Here is a 20,408-nt window from a genome sequence, read left to right as displayed (position 1 = left end):
TCCCAGCCTGGCTGTCCAAGGAGTGATGAGCAGTCGACACCAGCAGCTTGTCACGCAGGTCCTCAGGGCTGCAGCATGGCAGCACTGTAACGACGTGATGAGGGAGTGGAGCTCCCCAGTGATCGATGCCGCCAAGTCCCAGTTTAGGCCTCTCAATGCTGCCTTGGCCCTTGTCCTAACACAGGAAGAATGTTTATCATTGCAAACACCCAGCTTAATTGGTTTCATTTTATTGACTCCATTAGCGCCTATGGTGTCTTTCGTGGAAGAAAAACCTGAAGAAGTTGGCTGGTATAGATTATTGGGTTCTTCGAAGTTTTCAAGGCAGCCAGGCAGAAAATGTTTGGTCCAGCCCTCGCTGGTATGGCTCAGTGGACAGAGCACCAGCCCACTGAAGGCTGCTGGTTTGTTTCCCAGTCAGGGCACATGCCTGGGTTGTAGGCCAGGTCCCCAGTTGGGGGTGTGGCGGGAGGCATCTGACCAATATTTCTCTCATATATCAATGTTTCTTTCTCTCTCTTTCTCCCTCCCCCCCAAAAAAATAAATTAAATATTTTTTTAAAGAAAGAAAATTTCTTGTCCAAAGTCGAAAAGACTATCCTCCATTGCCAAGCGTGATAGGAATTGCAGCTGGGCCCCCAGAATGCTTTGGTGGTTGCTCCCAGCCCCTGAAAACAGCAGGATAAAAGGGCGATGTGCTTGACGCTCTCTTCAGAAGCACTCAGAAGCTGAGCCTCATTGTCAAGACACTGTATTCACCCCACATTTCTGAAGACTGCCCCTTATCCTGGGAAGCTGCCCAGTTTGGGTGTTTGAATTGCTGAGAATGGAAGTGAAGATGGAGAATAGCCTTTTTTTAAATCAACATGGAGACTGATACATATATTTTTTCTTTAGATACAAACCCTCTGAAGAATTTCTTAATGCATGCCGGGCATTGAGCCAGCATCTGCCAGAAACTGAGACCACCACCGACCAGCTCTTGGTACTCTGATTTTTCATTGTCACATAGAGATTGCTGTACTGTTTAAGCTGTTAGTTCCAACAAGGTGACTTTGGTCCCTTGCCTGAAGCAGTAGTGTGAGTGCACACGGGAGCCCTTTTCCTCTGGGTGCTCTCTCGTTTGCCCAAAGTCTCGCCTGTTGCCTAAGATGATGGATTATGCTGAGAAAGTGGAACCAGCGCATATGCACAAGAAAGCAGGCCCAGTGCTGGGAGGCTTTTACCAAGGGTTGTTACCCATTGCATCCTGGATGTGTGTCATAAAATGATTTGTGGCTTAGGCTCAAAATTGCTGTGCAATTTGAGCAAACTGTGGGTAGAGTGGAAAAGAGCATGTGGAACACCAACCATGGGTCCTATCCTAAGGAGTGCTACCAATGAGATATTGGGCAAGCCAGCTCAACACTCAGAGCCTCAGTTCCTCCATTAATAAAATGAGGGTAGTAGGCAGCATGTCTCTAGTTACCCTCAAGCCCTGGCATTTAATTTTGTAGTCTCTACTCTTTTTCTTGGGCCAAGAGGCCAAGAGACAAACTACATCTGTTTGCTCCCTAACACCTTTATGGCCCTCGGAGACTTAAACATGTAACGATTGGGTTCTACTTTTAATCAAGAGATACAAGTTATGGAGGCAGCTGATAAGACCCATTGTGTAACAACTTGAAACCATTTTCAAAGCCCCCTTTCTTCTCCTTTGCAGAAGAGCTATAGAAGTAAAAATGATCAATTCAGCCCATTCCATTTTTGTTACTTTATCTTAGCTGATTTGGCAAATAAAGATCCCCAGATTGTTAAAGAACAAATGTGTGATGTAGATGTTGCTTAAAATTCCTGTTATGCATTCTTAAATGAATTACAAAACTATTTCTTAGTTCTCTATTTAAAATCTACCACCGTGTTCCTTGATATTAGGATCTTTCTTCGGATCCTCTTAAAGATTTGATGGCTAGCGTTGGCTAGTGTGGCTGAGTGGATTGAGTGCTGGCCTGCAAATCCAATGGTTGCCAGTTCAATTCCCAGTCAGGGCACACACCTGGGTTGTGGGCCAGGTCCCTAGTAAGGAGTATACAAGAGGCAACCACACATTGATGTCTCTCCCCCTCTCTTTCTCCCTCCCCTTGCCCTCTCTAATAAATAAATAAATTTTAAAAGTTTTTTTTAGAAAAGATTCCATGACTAAAAGGGAGATGTTATACAAAAAAGTCTTTCAGCCATAAAAGATTCCACTGATTTTGCCTAGAAAAGCAATTAGAGGATATGCAAACCTGACACCATACCCACACTAGGATCAAAGCACAAGACCCCACCACCCTACTTTAGAGACAAAGCAAGTTGTACAAGGGCCTCACTCTGTAGAGCTGTGGGAGGTTAGGGAGCCAGCCCCTTCTATACCCCCATTTTGCAGGTAAGACAAGTAAGGTTCAAAAGGCTGTGTGACTTCCAAGGTCACGCAGCTGAGCCAGGACTTACGCCTGGCCACATTGGCTCAGTGACTCCAAATCCAGTTCTCTTTCCAGAATGAGTGTGAAAACATTTCTGGTACTCACATCCCCATGGGTAAATAATCTAGACATGTTTGATTTTAAACACTGAGGTCATGTCACACATAGAGTTGATGTCATTTGCTCTGGATTCTCCTCATTTACAATTCCACAGAGCTGAACACTGTCAGGGGTGTCTAACCTGTGGCCCTGGATGGCTAGGAATGCGTCCCAACACAAAACTGTAAATTTACTTAAAACCCTTTTTTTGCTCATCAGTTTTCTTTAGTGCTTGTGTATTTAATGTGTGGCCCAAGACAGCTCTTCTTCTTCCAGTGTGGCCCAGAGATGCCAAAAGGTTGGACACCCGTGCTGGATGGTGGGGTCCTGCCATGGGTGGTTCAGCTATTTTCCCTGAAGGCCCTAGCAAAGCTCAAAAGCCAAAAAGAATTCAAGCACAGCTGTTTGGGTTTTGTTTCCAGTGTAAGTTGGTCATGTTGTTTGTCTGAGCTTTCAGCATGCATTTTTCCCACTAATGAAATACTGTGACTTTCCATCTATGTGTATTGAAAACACATACACGAGTCTGAGCTGAGGTCGCTAAAGGCTGGCTGTATGCACATGAAAGAGAAGGTCTTGGTTGGCTGTCACCTAGACTTACAGCAGACCCAAACTGTCACCTAGTGAAGTGCCTTGGTGCTAGTTACTGTGTTGCGCTCCCACTGCTCTCCACTTCATGTGGGGAAGGAGCAATCAATCACACAGGTTCAAAGAATGTTGCTGCAGCCTCCACCGTACCAGCTAGAGCTGGAGGGAGCTAAAGGGATAGAGGTGGAAGCATCCAAAGCTGACTTTTCCTAGTAGAAATGAACACCCCCACTGGAGCATCCCAGGCCAGAGAACCTTCTGGAATTGAGATCTTTTGCTATTTCAGAAGCAAAGCTTGAACACCATCAGTCAAGAGTGGTTTCGCGTTTCTAGCCGGAAGTCATCCAGTCCTGCTGTGGTGGCCGCCTACCTCCAGCCTCACTCCCCACACTTCCTAAAGCTGCTCGTCAACTTGGCTGATGGGAATGGAAACACAGCCCTGCACTACAGTGTGTCCCACTCCAACTTCCCCGTCGTCAAGCTGCTGCTGGACACAGGTCGGAAAGGGCTGCCACTACGCAGTCGGGGTCCCTCCTTAAAGGGCAATTCGTGTACTCGCTTCTTTCCAGCTAAGGGAGTCTTCTGTTCTGAGTTCCTTCTGTATTCTCAGAACTGGGGCAGACCGTTTTCTTCTATCATGTCATTTATTTTTCACCATGCTCTTGTGATGTGGGTGTTGTTATTCTCATGTTGCAGTTGAGGAAACTGAGGCTCGGGGAAAGTAGCAAGGATATAAAGGCAAGAGTACCATTCCAAATAATAATAGTAATAACAATGAGTAGTTACTGAGCACTTGCTGTTTGCTAGGTGTTGTTCTAAGTACTTTAAATATATAAATTCATTACATTTCACAATAACGCTATGAGGCCCGGTTCTGTTATTATCCCCATTTTACAGAGGAAAGGCTAAGTGACTTGATCTCCTCAGACTGTTTTGTTATTGCCCAAAAAGAGAGACATAAGCTTCTCAGATAAGCAAAAGTGCAGACAGATAGCAGGCTGATAATCTACTGTCTCCTTTGGTGGAGAAGGATACAATGCCTATTTCCAGGGCTAAAACAGAAATTTCTTTTGAATTCTCATTCAAAAAACTCATTCTCATTCAGAAAAAACTATTGCAGTTTTTCCCCCTCTGTTTTCAAGTGGGATTGCTGTTCCTAAAGCTCTCCCCTGTTCACCATGTGGCGTTTTTCACGCCCCCTGGTTCACTGCACAGCATATCCCTGGGCCTTGGAAAGGATGTACAAACACAGCCACCAGCTTAAGAGTTACTCACAAACATAGAGTGAAACTTTAAATGCACAGCTGTGGGCAATATGTGGCCAGGTGAGTGATGGGCTATAGAGCCAGATAGACTTGAGTCCTGGTCCCACTTCCCCCTCACTTTGGCAGTTTATGTAGCTTCAGTGACCTTCAGTGTCCTCATCTATAAAATGGGAATAATGTCTCTGCTCTGCTTTAGGAGATAGAGTCATGGTCCTTGGCCCTCGTGGCCATCTCTGATTCTGCTGTAGAACTTCCTTGTGGGTAGCCTCAGAAAACATGTGAAAAAAAGTAGCCCATTTTAAAGGCTGTTAAAAATATAAAACATTGATTCCACCCCTGGGAAAGGATTGCTTTATCCCATTTTAACCAACAGCATCCTGTTGAACAGGCTAAGGCAGTCTCGCCTCTGGCCCCTTGAGAGCTGTTCCAGTGCTCACTGCTTCTCTTGCAGGCGTCTGCAACGTGGATCATCAGAACAAAGCTGGCTATACCGCCGTGATGATCACTCCCCTGGCTTCTGCGGAGACCGATGAAGACATGGCTGTCGTCTGGAAGCTCTTAAGGGAAGGAAATGTGAATATCCAAGCTACCCAGGTAGGAGGTGTGAACCTGATCTCCACATTAAGAAATGTCGGAACCTCCTGGGTTTATTCTGCCGGCGGGGTGAGAAATTCCATGTAAATCCATGTACAGTTTTTTAAGCCAAGAAGGCTGGGGCTTCCAAATGGTGTCTGTCCAAAGGCTGATCATTTGGTTTCTGTAAAACTCCTGAGACAGAGGTCAGGACACTTGTAATCTATGTCCCAGTCTGAAATTGGTCAAATTCCATCTGGATTCAACTTCTCAAACCAAATATTCCCACAGTTAGCGCCTTCAGAAGGCATTTTGCTAGTTGGCTGCTCTAGGAAGCCTCTGCGAGTGATCCGTCTTAATCATGGATTATAATGCCATTTAGTGTTGTGATGTCTCTGTTCAGCTTCTGGGCTCTTCTTCTTGAGAACACAGAATAAGTATGGTTCTCACTGAGTGGGGCTTTGAGTAGACAAGGCTCTACTACCAACAGGCCATCTTCAGCCAGTACAAGAAGATGGCTGTCCTTTCCCCCACTGGAGTGATCATAGGTGGTAGACTAACTATCAAGAACTATCAAGGGGTTTGAGATTTCACTTTACCTGAAAGCTAACAAGTTATCATGCTGCAGGGTCATGGATGCTGGCAGATACATGAGATGACATATGTCAGAGACAAAGGACAGAGTGTTACAGTAGTAGGAGCAGCGACAGCATTGGTATTGACACCAGTTCCCTGAAATGCAATTCCCCATTCCCTCTGGGCAGCGTGAGGAGGGCCAGGTCCCCGTGCACAGAGCGAGTTGTGTTACTGGAGAGGAACTCTGAGTTTAGGGAACCTGAGCCTTTTATACTGGCCAGTAAGCCTGTCTGCCTCTGTTTGGGAGGAGAAACTCTCTGGCTTCCAAAGCTGTTCACCGTACAAACAACCTTAAAAAGAGAGACGAAAACAAAATGGAAGGCAGTGCCTCACTCACCCGATGTGCATAAAGCCAGGGAATTCGTGGCACATTGTCTCCCAACAACATACTCAGCTCCACTCCCCTGCAGCCGCCAAAGTGATCGCATGCAGTAGCCTGACCTGACGGTGAAGTCGCTTTGCAGGCTTTACCTAACGGCAGTCCTGTTGATGTCAAGGACAGATGTTTGTGGATCACGTTCTGGTTTTCAAAATATTTTCACTCACCCACACTCCTACTCCATAGGACTCAAGCAGTTTTCATTTTAATGTTTCCCATAAATGTTAATTTTTTTCTAAATTGTCCTTGCAAGAGGGGATGCTTACCTATGATCAGAATCAGCATTCCCTCCCCTTTTCTTTCAGTTTACAGAGGAGAAACGGACGGTCTAGGAGGGTAAGGGACTCAGCCCAGGTCATCAAAGAATTCACAGCGATAGCTGTTCCCTTCAGCCCCCCTTGGGGCCTTTACGTATGAGGAGAGGTGCAGGGACCTGGTTAAATGGGAGAGAGCTGGGAGGCTGGGAGTCTCCTGAGATAAGCTACTTATTTTTCCTTGTACCTCCAGGGTCAGCACAGCACCTGGCACATAGCAGTGCTGTGTAAGTGATCGTCACAGTCAGCTGTATTGAACTGGACCAGGAGGGAGGTGATGAAGGACAGGGGGCCCTGAGTCAGGCAGAGGGGCAGATGTGACCACAATCTGCATATGTCATCTGGCTTTAATACCGCTTGCAGAGATGGGTCTGGGTGGAAACCACGTGGTCTGGTTAGTTCAGTTAACAGCCATTACCTCAGAGCTGAGTATGAGCAAACCAAAAAACAAACAGACTTCTCTGGGAAGATCTGTCTGGGTTCCAGAGAACAGAGAGCCAGGACAGCTACTAATACATTCCCACGTCCTGAGCATTTGCATATATTATCTCTAACCCTCATAATGATGGTAATAGCCAACATGTGTCGAGCATTTGCTAGATGCTCAGGTCTCGCAACAACCCCATGAGGCAGGTAATATTGTTAATCATTCCCATTTTATCAGACCACGAGAAGTCACCAAGAAGTTAACTTGTCCAGATTCACACAGGTAGTAAGTGGCAGAGCCAGGATTTTTGTGATTGCCACCCGCCCTCTTTCCTCTAAGCCCCAGCGCTCTGGGCCGGGGAGGCACGATCCATCAGTGACGGCAGATCAGCGCTTTAATCAGTAAACACATCAGCGAACATGTCTTAGCACTTGTTACTTGTAAGACGCTGTGCTCAGAGCCATGGGGGATCTGAAAGAAGAGGAAACATGGTCCTTGCCTCACTGCTGCAACCTCCCGAAGTCTGATGTTCTGTCAGAGGATGAGCCTGGCCCACCTGGAACCCGGGAGAACCATGAGGGCAAATACAACCAAGTCCTAGGAGAGGATTATGTATATACAGGAAAAACGATGAGAAATGATGGGCAATTTGCAATCAGAAAAATTACTACTACATAATATTGTATTTACAACCTTCATCTTATTTGATTCCTTCAAGATCCCTGTGGGGTACATAGGATAGATCATTATTATATTAATTTTTAAGAAAAGAGAAGCCCTGGCTGGTGTGGCTCAGTGGATGGAGTGTCGGCCTGCCAGCTGAAAGGTTGCTGGCTCGATTCCCAGTCAGGGCCCATGCCTGGGTCGCGGGCCAGGTCTCCAGCTGGGGGCGTGCGAGAGACAACCTATCAATGTATCTCTCACACATCAGCATGTCTCTCTCTGTCTTTCTCCTTCCCTTCCCCTCTCTCTAAAGATAAGTACATTTTAAAAATCTGAAAAAACAAAAAAGGAAAAGAAAGAAAAGAGAAACCAAGATTCAGGGAAGACACAGGAGATGGCCAGGGTCATGCACCAGGAAACACCAGACCAGAGCTTGGACTCACTTTCTGACTCTAAGTCATTGCCACATCCACCAATGATCATAAGGATGTAAAAAATTGTCAATGGGTGTGAATTAGTAATGACCACAGGGCCATGCAAGATCTTGAGACAAGAGGGTTTTGGTGTCATTAAACTGAAAGTCCCAGGGGCATTCAGAGCAGACCAAGGCTTCTGGAGAAGGTCAGGCTGGGGCAGGCAGTAGTAAGTCATGGTGCTGAAACATTCAGCCCTTCACTTGTCCCATTATTCGACATGCATCAGCACGAACTAGCTGGTGGGCAGTGGGGAGAAAGAGGTGAAGTCCCTGCTATCAAAATGTCAGTCCATGAGAAAGAGATTGACAGCTTGTAACACCAAGTGATAAGTGCTGTGTTATGAATCTCATGCCTGGTTGTCAGTAGAGGGCTTTAGAGAGGGTGTAGCAGTAGACTAGTGTCTTGGGAAAGGAATAGAAGTTTACCAGGTGTTGAAGAATGTGTCCCCTACCAAAGGCAGAAGAAAATTCTGGTCATCAGCCATTTTCCGGAGAAGTTATTCCTGAGCACACCCAGGCAGGACAGGAATCCTTCCCCATAGGCAGCGGACTCACCCGCCCTGGGCTCTGTGTGCAGGGAGGCCAGACTGCACTGATGCTGGGAGTCAGCCACGACAGGGTGGACATGGTCCGAGCGCTGCTGAGCTGCCAGGCAGATGTCAACCTGCAGGACCACGATGGATCGTCGGCCCTGATGCTGGCCTGTCACCATGGCAACGCGGACATGGTGCAGCTGCTCCTGGCCCACCCAGCCTGTGACAGCAGCCTGACGGACAAGGTGAGACTCACAGGCATTGACAAGCAGGTGCTTCCCTTCTTGAAACGTGTCTTGCTGGCCAGCAGAACCCAAGGAACCCCACAACAGTAGCAACAGAATCAACCTCAGAATTGACCTGTTGTGGGATTTAAATGAGATAATCCATGGTAAATGCTTGGAGCCTTGGATTTGGGAAACCCCAAACCCTAGCCTTTCCCAGCACTGTGAGGGAATGTGTGCAGGCCTGGCCCAGGCCCGGAACCTCATCTGGTCCCAGCAATAACAACATGTGGGCTTTAAGGCTGCAGCTCAGATGGAGGACCTCTGCTGTTCATGGGGACTCCCGAAAGGCTGGAGGAAGTAACCAAGTGTAAATTAGGTCCACTCTCGGACAGTGATCCACCTTACAGAACAGCCCATTTCATCAAGCCAGCCTGCTTGAAGTTGCAATGCCAGACACATGCTTCTTACGTAAACTTCTTTGAAAGGCGATGGCAACAATGATGAAAATGATAGTGACGATGATAGTGACGATAACGGTAATAGCTCACATGTATCAAGTGCTTTCTCTGTGCCAAGGACCATACTGAGCGTTTACCACAGACCATCTCATTTAAATCCCACCACTACCTTGTTACATTAACTTGCTCATGTCACTCATTTGCTCACAAGAAAATGGAGGCACAGAGTAGTTAAGTAACATGCCCAAGATCACACAGCAAGTGGAACGCTTCTCCTTCAAGTTCCTAATCCCAAACTCTTAACTGCTGCGTCATCATCTCTGTTGTCACACTGAGGGTCCATGTTTCTGGTTCCCTGCTGAATCCCTGCACCTAGTAGAGTGTCTGCCACACATCAGATGAATGAATCAACAGCTGAGTGAATGAACCCCTAAACTTCAGAGGTAAGTTCTCAGGAAGTGCTCCTGTGACTGATAATTGCAGCAGGTAATATTTCTGGAGTCCTCACAGGAACTAAATTCTTTCCATGCATTAATTTTCAATAATCCAGTGAGGCAGGTAGTGCAATCCCCATTTTTTTTTAAGTGATAAGAAAACAGAAGCCTAGAGAGTTTGTGTAGCTATCATAAAGTCATAAGTTGCTGATTCTCAGAGCAGGGATTCAAGCCCTGGTTTGACTCCAGTGTTCTTAATGTTGGCACTATAATTTAATACTTTAAACAGACTTCTATATACTTCTTAACATACACAGTTCAAAAGGAATAAAGGTCTGGGGAGGGGAAGAAAGCCCTGTGTTTTTCGAGGGACAGAGCCTCTTACTAAGCTACATCTGAACTACCCTAGATTGTTCCATCAGTGATTCGAGCTGCTAGGTCCCTGACCAGGAAGCAGGCTCTCCAGTTCAATGTCTTCAGGCCCGTGAGCCCCAGCTCTACCCTGAAGCGATTTCTGAGATAATTAGAAGACACAGACCCTCCTGAAATGCACGTAGGAACAGCGGTGGGCTGCTGGGAACAAGAGCCCTTGTTCCAAACACAGCCCATTCAGACAAAGGATCTGTGCCAGTGAGCTTCCTGCAGGGTCACACAGAGGGAGGAGGAGGCCTCGGGCCCCTTAGGGGTAACCTGTTGCCTTGGGGAGCCCTGAGAGGGCAGGCTAGTGAGATGGGTGCATGAGCTTTGGGAGTCCCTGGTTAACTGGGATAATTGGGCTGTGACCCTGAGAGCATCTCCCAGATGCCTCTGGAGGTCTGCCCCAGATCAGAGAGAAGTACGTGGCTGTGGCTGCCTTCAGGAGATAGAGGAAGTGTTACAGAGGGAGGGCTCTGTTATACTTCAAAGGACTGCAGTGACTGTTAAAAGCGTGGACTGTAAACACAGGTTTGAAACTGGGTTCATCGACTGTGCTTTGGGCCCATTCACCTAATCCCTCTGAGCATATGTGCGCTCACCTGTAGATAGAGATAGTAATAGACATTACCCAAATACAGTAATGTTTGTAAAGCCCACATCTTCCACCTAGGAGGCACTCGGGTTATGGTAACTGTAAGTGTTACAGTCACGTGAACAGTGAGCTGAAACAACTGCTAACTATAACTACATCAACAAGTAGGGTCCTCGGTATTTGCAGGCAGAGTCTGGGGGGAAGGTCTGGGGACAGGAAGGTCTGGACTTAGGTGGGGGAGCACCTACCTACGAGGAGACTGGCCCCCACAGGGTGAAGCCGTGTGGTCAACGAAATGGGCTTTAGTCCCGTGGTTCTCATACCAGGGCGATATTGCGCTCCAGGGAGGTTTGGCAATGTCATTTTTAAAAAATACTTTTTAAATCCTCACCTGAGGTTATTTTTTTAATTGATTTTAGAGGAAGAGGGAGAGAGAGAGAAAGAAAGAAATGTCGATGTGAGAGAGAAACATTGGCCAGTTGCCTCCTGTATGCACCTTGAGCGGCAATTTAGATATGTGCCCTGACTAGGAATCAAACCTGCAGCCTTTTGGTGCACAGAATGATGCTCCAACCAACTGAGCCTCCCAGTTAGGGCAGCAGTGTTATTTTTATTTGTCCCAAGTGAAGGAGGAAGCACTCCTGGCATCTAGTGAGTAGAGGCCAGAGATGCTGCTAAACATCTATGATGCACAGGAACAATGAAAAATTACAAATTACCTGGCCCAACATGTTAACACCACCATGGTTGAGAGACCCTGGTTATAGGTGAGTACTAAAATCTGGGTGGGATTAGACAACTACCTTGGTTAAGTGCTACATCAGGAAGAACCAGGCCAGGGTTGAGGACGAGGCCAGCTGCCACTCAGGGAGGGGCTGGAAGGAGGACCTGGCAAGCTAAATAGGAGACGGCTGCAGAAGCCTGTCATAGTGCAAGTGGAGAGGCTTGAGGTGCCCAGAGAACACCAGGATGGCCAGGCCGTGAGGGCGGCAGCTCCATGGGGCATCCTAGGCCCCACCCACAGCCCAATCCCCTGCTGCCTGCTCAGGTCAGGGTCACTGCAGGATTCACACCCAGAGTCCCCAAGGGTGATGTGGGTGAGACATTTCAGTCTCAGGTGGGGACTGCTGACCGGGACCCACCGAGCATCAAGCCCTGTGACTCGAGCTTTGCATTGAAAGGCAAACTCCAGCCCTCATCATGATCACCAAATCATTTCACTGTTTGCCCTTCCCATGCAGCTTGGATGCAGGGGTCATTTGGGAATTTCCTTGGAAACCTGAGAGAATTAATGTCCTGAAATTGGTTTCTCTCATCCTACCAACAGTTAATGGTCGATCTAAACACAGACCTCCCAGAACAGCCAGCAAGGCATGTTCCCTAGGTTTCTAAGGTAATTCAAGAAATTGACCACCCAGCCTCCCAGAGGCTGTGAGAGTGGTCAGCACAGGGAGGTGGTGGTGAAGGCTGAGCCCCAGGACCCAGAGGCTCACCCATCAGATCAAAAGCAGACTCTGTTTTGTTCGTCTTTACCTAAGACATAGTGGATTCTTGTCATATTGAAAGGCAACCCCCCCAACCAAACACATGCACACACACGCATGCACACACATGCACACACACGCATGCGCGCACACAGGAGTGCGGGCTTCCCCGGCCCCTTTATCTCCAGGTTGGCAGTGTTGCTGAGCAGGGTTTGCCGCATCTGGCTCCCACTGGTATGCCAGGCTGTGGGCTTGTTCCCAGGGCTCAGGCTTAGGCAGAGGTATTCGAGAGACACACCCTCCCCAGGTAGTCTCCCAGGCCACACTTTCTGAGCTGAATGGGGTCCCCCACCCTCCATGTCTGCAACTGAGGAGCCCACAGATACAGGCTGACACTTCCAGATGGGCCCTGTTCAAAGGTCTTTGGGGACTGGCCCAGTGGCTCCTCTCCATGACAAGAGTGATCACACCATCTTCATGGCTATAGAGAGCCTTGCAGCTGACGAGACACAGCGATGATGTCCAGACTGCAGGGGACAGGCCTAAAACCCAGGCCCCTGTCTGCGGGGCTTTTACAAGACTCCTCTACTTAAAATCTTTGCTTTGTTCCTGACTTGCCTAATCTAAAATAATTCACCAGGACTTCAGTTGCTCAGGATCATCATCACGTTGGAATGACTACAGTGGCTCTCTGACATCCAGCACCCCCTCTTTCAGCAGTGTGTTCTGAGAACCAACCCAAGGGCAACCACGGGGACAGGCCCCGGGATGCTCACACCGGGCCACAGGAATGGGCCAGAGGCAGTGCCCGGCCTCGTGGAGACAGGGATTTACCAAGTAACCCCACGAATACCACTTATAAAGGGTGGTCAAAGAAAGCTACAAGGAGTCATGAGGCCTCTTGAGGGAACGAACTCCATCTGTTTTGTGAAGCCCCTGTGCCCCTCCTTGGGGTCCCGCTGCCATCTGCACACACAGAGACATTGTGCTTTCCTCTGAGCTCACTCTTCCCCTCCTGGCTCATATGGCTGTATGCTGTGCTACACAGTTATTTATGTGTGTGGGGCCCTGGTGGCAGTTGGACTCCATCCTGGTGCACAGAGGAAAGACTGAAGAATTTGAGGCTGAGTGTGAACACTTCCTACCTGCTTCTGTAGAGTTTCGACATTTTAGGAAGTACCAGTAATGGTGCCCTGGCTGGTGTGGCTCAGTGGATTGAGTGCTGGCCTGTGAACCAAAGGGTTGCTGGTTCAATTCCCAGTCAGGGCACATGCCTGTGTTATGGGCCAGGTCCCCAGTTGGGGGGTGTGCAAGAGGCAACCACGCATTGATGTTTCTCTCCCTCTCTTTCTTCCTTCCTTCCCCATTCTCAGAAAATAAATAAATAAAATCTATTTTTTAAAAAAAGAAGTAATTGCCCCCATATACAGTGAAGTAGAAAACAAACTAGCAGGGTCTTGGGTGCCCTCTGTGTATCAAAGTCCTCAATATTTATGCAACAAACTGTAAAAATATTCACACTATTGGTGCTAAATAAGGATCATAGGTAGTAGCTTCAGGTTTTATATGCAAATGAGTTACCAAAATAGTGGGTTTTGGAGACAGCTAGGTTTCAGAACTCTGGATACATAATTGAGCTCATTCACGAGACTGTGCTGCCCTGGCAGACGGTGTCCACTGGGTCATGTCGGCCTTTCCGCTCGTCTCTCCGCCAGCACTGCCCACGAGTACCCCTCTGAAGGCAGCTTCTGCAGACAGTGGCCCCAGCAGCTCCCTGTGTTACTGAAACAGCGGAGAAAGCACTGGGGTATCGTATATTGGGAGGTAAAAATGTGTATGTCCTTCCACACTGGGACCCCACTTCTAAGAGCTGGTCCTTAGGAAATATTCAGAAACGGGAAAATGCTCTCGGTACTAAGTTTAGGATGATGAAGACTTGGGTACCACTCGTGTCTCCAACAGAAGGGAACTAGTTCAGTAAGTTATGGAATAGTATGTCCCCAATCAGAAAAATGGTATGTTCTGAGGACTGTGTAAGAACAGGGAAAAATTGTATAACATACCTTGGTGAGTTCAAAATACAAGCACATTTAAAATTGATGTACACTATCATTCATCTGTTTGAAAACAAGTAACAGATTTGCATAGAAGAGACTGGAAGGAGACATACCAAAAATGCTAACTTTCTCTTAGAGCTGCATAATGGAATAATGGAAGAGTTCTTTTATTTTCTTTCTTCTGTTTTCCAATTTTTTAAAGTGTATTAAAAACCAAGTGACAGTTCATTTCCGTTGACATGACTCTCCAAGGAGTGAATGCTGTTAATGCTGTTTCTGTGGAAAGGGGCCCGTTTCTCGTGATTCTCCTGCCATTTGAATCTCCTCCTCTCCCGGGGCCTCTGGATGCTTGGAATAGACTTCTATGCCCACGTATACTCCCTACTCCCAGTCCCCTCTTCCGTTCTGGGTGGGACACAGACAGGATAAAATTTGTTTCTCCTTTTCTTTCTCCCCTGTAGACTGGCCAAACAGCTCTGTCCATCGCTCTGCACCAGCCTGCCCATGTGGAAATTGCAGGGCTTCTGCAGGCCCATGTGGAGCGGGGCAGGCTCCTGGGGCTGTAGGGGCTGTGGAAGAACTGGCAGCCAGGAACAAACGGCTCCTTCTCTGGACTCCTCCCTCGCCCTTGGAGAGGGCACGGGTCACAGCTAGAAGGCCACCCCTCAAGAGGAAAAACTATGTCAAATATGCACATACATTCCTGTTGTGTAATTCTGCTCAGTAGGATGCTTTGTAGTTTTGCCTTAGGCCAAGCCCCCAGACAACTCAGGCTGCAGAGCAGGATGCAAGGTGCAGGGCGCTTTGGTGTCATCTAAAATCCCGGATATCTTCAGCCTGGAATTCTTCATGATTCCACCCTTTGTAGCATTGCTTAGTGAGCCGGCAGGCAGGAGCACATTAGAAAAGCAATACTTTTTACATGGAATTTTAAAGTGCACCATCTTTTTGTTTTTTACCCAAATATGTATGAATATGTCCCCTTGACTATGCATGTCTAGAGAAGATGGGGGAGATTTAAACAGTCGTCCTGTCAGTCATTCTCTAGAAGATCGTAGGAGAATCACCATGCAGACAGGTGACAATGAACAAACTCCATTTGGGGCCTGTGCCCACTTGGGGTGGACAAGAGAAATCTTAAATTCAGTCAAGGTAGAAAGAAGCACACTGGCGTCAGTGCCAGATCTACATCTAAACCACCTGTGAGCCATTTAGCAGCTCCAGTTTGCTCCACGGAAATTGGAATTAATCAGGAAATCCAATCCAGTGAAGCACACCACATGTATTTAGGCAGTCAGTTGCGTCAGCTATTCTGAAAAAAAAACAAATGAATCAGAGTATCCTCCTGGGGATGGGTTCTTGCCATCCAGAAGTCCCACATTTCCTCCATAGCTGTATCCATGGCCCTATGGTAATCCCAGCTCCTTCCAGCCCCGATGAGCAAACTGTGAGCCCGCTGAGGTCCTGAGGTTTCTGCGGTCCCAGATGGCAGACTCTTCTGGCCTGGGCCACAGCAGGCGTGTGGGAGCCAGGCAGAGCAGGCCTGCCCTGGGCTGGCATCTCTCTCCCCTGCACAGTTCTCTCTTAAACTCCCATAATCCCAGGACTCATACGTACGTGGCCCATATTCAGTAACTCACACAGGGTCATCTACAAATTTGTTCTTTCTTAAAGTCTCTTATGCACAAAATCACCTTAAGTGAAAAAGAAAGACATCAGAGTTCAGTGAGCCTCACATTGGAAACAAAATCTTGAGATCTTATTTTGACTGAGATGCCAATTTGCTTGGTGCCCCTTGGGTGAGTCACAAAACCTCCTTGGGCCTTAGTTTCATTGTCTTTAAAAACGAAACTTACACAACCTACCTCCTGGGGGTGTTGTGCAAGGCACAGATGATGGAAGTTTGGGAATCCAGTTTTAATCCAAGAAGACGGGATACGGAAGTTTGCCGTTAGGATTCACAAGAGAGGCTCACGGCCCCAGAGCAGGACACTGGCATGTGACGGAGTTGCTCAGAGGTGGCAAGAATGGAGCAATTAATAAGCTAAAAATGTTATATAAATGGGTTTGTTTTGACCTCAAAGCACACTTTAAGAGCAAAGCCCTACATCAATAAATATTTTACCCCAGTGCTTCTCAAACTCTGATATGTGCACAGATCTCCCAAGTGTAGTAGGTCTGGGGGAGGGAAGGGGCCTGAGATTCTGCATTTCTAACCAGCTCCCAGGGGATGCCAATGCTGCTGGGCCACACCACACTTGGAGTAGCAAGGATCTGGCCTTTGACTGTTTGTATATTAAAATGCTGCCCCTCAATCTTTTGTCTCAAAGTTTCTTTGCATTTCTCTGCTCTTGGTTCTTGGGAATTTGCCTTATGAGTCTTATTTGCTATTATGGTTCTGCAGTCAGCAGTAGGGGGTCCGTGTCCTATGTTCATACTGTCACTTAGCCATCTACTTGAGAAAATAGAATGGTGAGGAGGAAGCCCAGAATAATACAGGGGAGTCAATACGGGTACCAGAGCTAATCTGAGAAAATCAAGGGGGGGCTTCCTGGAAGCAGAGGTATCTGAACTGTAAACAAAGATTAGTGAATGTCACCCAGAAAAGGAAGAGGAGTAAGAGATGAGGTGAGGTGAGGTGAGAGTGCCAGACAGAGAGATCAGTGCTGCCAGGGATGGACGACAAGACAGCAGACATTTGGGGACCTTCATCAGTTTAATAGGACCATCACATGGGGCTTGGGTGAAACACTGAGATAAAGGGTAGATTTGGAAGAGATGAGACTGATAAGACCTGTGGACAAGATCATAAAGTGCCCTAAGATTATGATAAAGCTTTGTTCTAAAGGCAATGGAAGGCTACTGAAAACCAAGTTCATGATGGAGAACTTTGTTCATCTAGCTCTCACTTAACACAGATTTATCAGGTACCCACTCCCTTCTAAGTGTTTACTATGTTTGGGGCTGGGGATATATGATAGGCAAGGTAGACAGAGAACTTACAGCTTAGGAGGGCAGGACGACAAGTTATCATGGAACAATACCATGCATGTAGTGACTAGGAAAGGACAAGGTGCATGGGGATACATAGGTGGGACCCTCAGCCTGGTCTGAGGGAGGGGAGGGGCCCAGGAGGGCTTCCTAAAGAATATTTAAGCTATCTGGAGGATGAATGGACATCAGCCAAGGGACAGAGGAGCAAAGGAGGAAGCATGCATAAAACCTCTATGGTTTTATGGACAAGAGAGAACACTGATTTGGGCATTAAAAGAACAGAGGGGGAAAAAGGAAGGTTCCCAGATGGGGCCAGAGAGAAAGCCAGTGTACCAAGTTTGGAACACAGGAAGCAACACTCAGATTTAGATTTTAGAAAGAGTATTCCATGGGGAGGTGGGGGCGGTGGGATGAGTGACATTTATTCAACAAGCATTTGTGGACTACCTATTCTGGGTCCCAGACTCAAGGGTTCCTGGTCTGGTGGAGGAGACAGGCACAGGCTGGCAACGACTACGAACAGAATGAGTAATGCAGGTCTGAAGAGTGCGGTGGAGACGCTCCCGGCCAGAGGGAGTCAGGGAAGCCTCACACAGGAGGTGGTTTTGAGCTAAGCCACAGGAGGCAGAGGGAGGAGTTTGCCAGGGCAATCTGGACAGAACAGTAAGTACAAATATGTGAAGTGTGAAAGACCATGGGCTGACTGGCAATGGAGAGAATTTCAAAATGACCTCAGTTTAGGTTGCATGGGGCAAGTGACTGAAGAGTAGAGTTAAGAGGAATGTTAGTAGATACACCTGTAGGTTGGGATCAGGAATTTGGATTTAAGCCTATAACTTGAAGGGGAATCAGGGACCTCTTCGAGAACCTGAAGCTTTCTTTAGAAAAATGCACATAAATTTGCAAAATCCGCATGTAATGTCAGAAATTCAGAAATCTGTAGTCAAAATCTCAATGCTGTGGACAGCGGGAGCCATTGAAGAATTTCTACACAGTGAGGCCAGATCAGATTTGCACATTAGAATGTTCACAGAGGGAGGCTGGAGAGAGACTGGAGGTGAGGGGGTCAGTTAGGAGGTGATGCTGAGACACTGGGTACAGAGCGAGCAGTAAGGGCCTGGCCCACCACGGCATCGTGGGAAGGAGAGGCCCATATGCGGATGTGCCAGCATGTGATGACAAACTGGATGGTGGAGAGGGTCAAAATGAGTGACAGGAAAATGGGGACACAATTGCCCCCAATATCCAGTCTTCCTTGGCTCCTTGGTGATAGAATCCCCAACTTTTACCTGGACATATGACCACATAGAATAGACTCTATCTCCCAGCCACCCTTGTAGCTTAATGTGGTCACGTAACTAAGTTCTGGCTAATGAGATGTGAATGAAGGGATGTATGCAAACGTTGACTCCTGTGTTCAAAGGAAAGGGGAGTGCACTTTTCCTCCCCACTGGCCGGAACATGGTAACAACCCATCTTGGTCCATGAAGATGTGGCCCACACCCTAGGGATCATACAACAGCAAGTCAGAAAGAGTTTAGGCCCCAACACCATAAACCCAAATCTTCTCTGGACTGTTTATTTCCCATTTGATATGTAATCAAGAAATAATCTTGCCCTTACTGGTATGGCTTAGTTGGTTGGGCATCGTCCTGCAAGGCAAAAAAAGGTTGTCTGTTTGACTCCCCAATCAGGGCACATACCCTAGGTTGTGGGTTTGTTCCTCAGTCAGGGTACATTTGAGAGGCAACTGATCGATGTTTCTCTCCCTGTCTTTCTCCCTCCTTTTCCCTCTTTCTAAAAATAAATAAGTAACTTTTTTAAAAAAAGAAAGAATCAAACATTTAAACCATTGTACCTTTGGATCTCTTCTGCAGCAGGAGGTAGACAAATGCTCTTGCCTCCCAAAACCATCTCAGGGGTCTAAGACCATGGTTCTTGAGTTTCAGGGTGGAAAAGTTTGGGAAGGTTTTCAGAAAGAGCGTCCTTTTGTATCCACTCGCAGTGCCAGCTCCCCTTCAATGCCCATAGTAAAATCACCCAGCCCTATGCTCTGCAAAGGATGCAGCCTTGTGTTGCCCTGGAAGATTTCTGAGCACAGGTTCTGCACCCAGGGCAGCCAGTCCTTAAGCAAAACAGTGCCTATGACTCCATCTCCCAGCCACCCTTTTAAGCAAAAAAGCTGGCCTGGTGTGGAAACTTGGGCATTCGAACCCATTTCAATTGGCTGAGAAATTTGAATAAGGAAACATGCAGAATTTTAGGCAGTACCAGCGGGTTACAGTTAGAGAGTGAGAAGTCATGAGGTGGAGCAAGACATGAAAAAAAGATGTAAAATTTGCACACGTGGAGGTGAAGACAGGTTGAGAGTACGAGCAAGGAGCAGCTCTGTGTAGAGAAAAGGTGGAGAGAGAAGAATCAGCCTTTCGAGTAGGCCCCTGGGGACTGTCTGCCAGGTCTTCTTTCCCAGAAATGCCCCCTTTGTAGCCCCCTCCACCGCCCACATGACCACAGCAGAAGCTGCCACATTCCTACAAGAAAACTTGGTCCCTGGTCATCAAAGGATGGACCCTGGACATTACCTTGGCCTAGGCCAATCAGACCCTCCCCCAGGAATTTCGGAGCTGGGATTTAGGAGAGAGATTTGGTCTCATTCTGAGTATCTAGGTCGTAATGTGGATCTCAGAAGCTACTTACTAGTGGCTGGTTCAGCCTTGTAAACCGGGAAGCAAAAGGGAGTCTTCAGTCAAAAAGACTGAAGCAGACTCCCTGGATTCACCAGAGCAACCCTAGTTCCTTCCCTAAGGCCCAGTAGATTCCCACCCTTCCAGTCCGTGACTACCCTACCTGCTTGCTTTCCCCAGCCTCCTCTCCGGGTTGTGTAGCATGGTGTCTGGAATCAGCTACCTCAGGTGTTGAATCCCATTTGGCCAATCAGGCTCTTGATCTGTGAACTGGGGTATAAATAGTTCCTTTCTTCTGTTCTTGTGTGTGGTTAATCAGTTAAGGTGCCCATATAGTGCATGGCCCCTGTGGCAGAGCTCAGTATAGAGTACCTCCCCTTTACCCTGGCCATTTGATCTTTTCCCTTAGACCTGACCCCATGAAATAGCAGCTTGCCTTCACTGGGTACCTAGAATGATCCAGATACCAGTCCTAAGGGCATGACATGAAATCATTTACTCCTCACAATACCCCAGTGGGGCAGGTTGATATTATCCTTGTTGTACATATGAAGGAACTGAAGCACAGAGAGGGTAAATAACTTATTTAAGGCTGCACAGCTGGGCAAGGCTGAACAGACCTTGGATTTGAAGCCAAGAGATCTGGCTCTGGGACTGCACTCCTG

General features: G+C 47.5%; 1 protein-coding gene across 4 annotated transcripts in view; it reads left to right on the top strand.

The window, feature by feature from the left end:
* Positions 1-16,380, top strand: part of KANK4 (KN motif and ankyrin repeat domains 4) — a 67,081-nt gene extending 50,701 nt beyond the window's left edge. For all 4 annotated transcript variants that reach the window (XM_036026200.1, XM_036026199.1, XM_036026201.1 and 1 more), the window contains 5 exons: positions 898-985; positions 3,418-3,628; positions 4,848-4,990; positions 8,441-8,641; positions 14,527-16,380. In XM_036026200.1, coding sequence (XP_035882093.1) covers positions 898-985; positions 3,418-3,628; positions 4,848-4,990; positions 8,441-8,641; positions 14,527-14,631 — 748 coding nt within the window. In that variant the 3' untranslated portion in view covers positions 14,632-16,380. The remainder of the gene's footprint in view (positions 1-897; positions 986-3,417; positions 3,629-4,847; positions 4,991-8,440; positions 8,642-14,526) is intronic.
* The last annotated feature ends 4,028 nt before the right edge of the window (positions 16,381-20,408 follow it).

Source organism: Phyllostomus discolor, chromosome 5 (genome assembly GCF_004126475.2).
Source record: "Phyllostomus discolor isolate MPI-MPIP mPhyDis1 chromosome 5, mPhyDis1.pri.v3, whole genome shotgun sequence".
In the NCBI taxonomy this organism is placed as follows: Eukaryota; Metazoa; Chordata; class Mammalia; order Chiroptera; family Phyllostomidae; genus Phyllostomus; species Phyllostomus discolor.
This window is presented reverse-complemented; position numbering and strand designations above follow the sequence as displayed.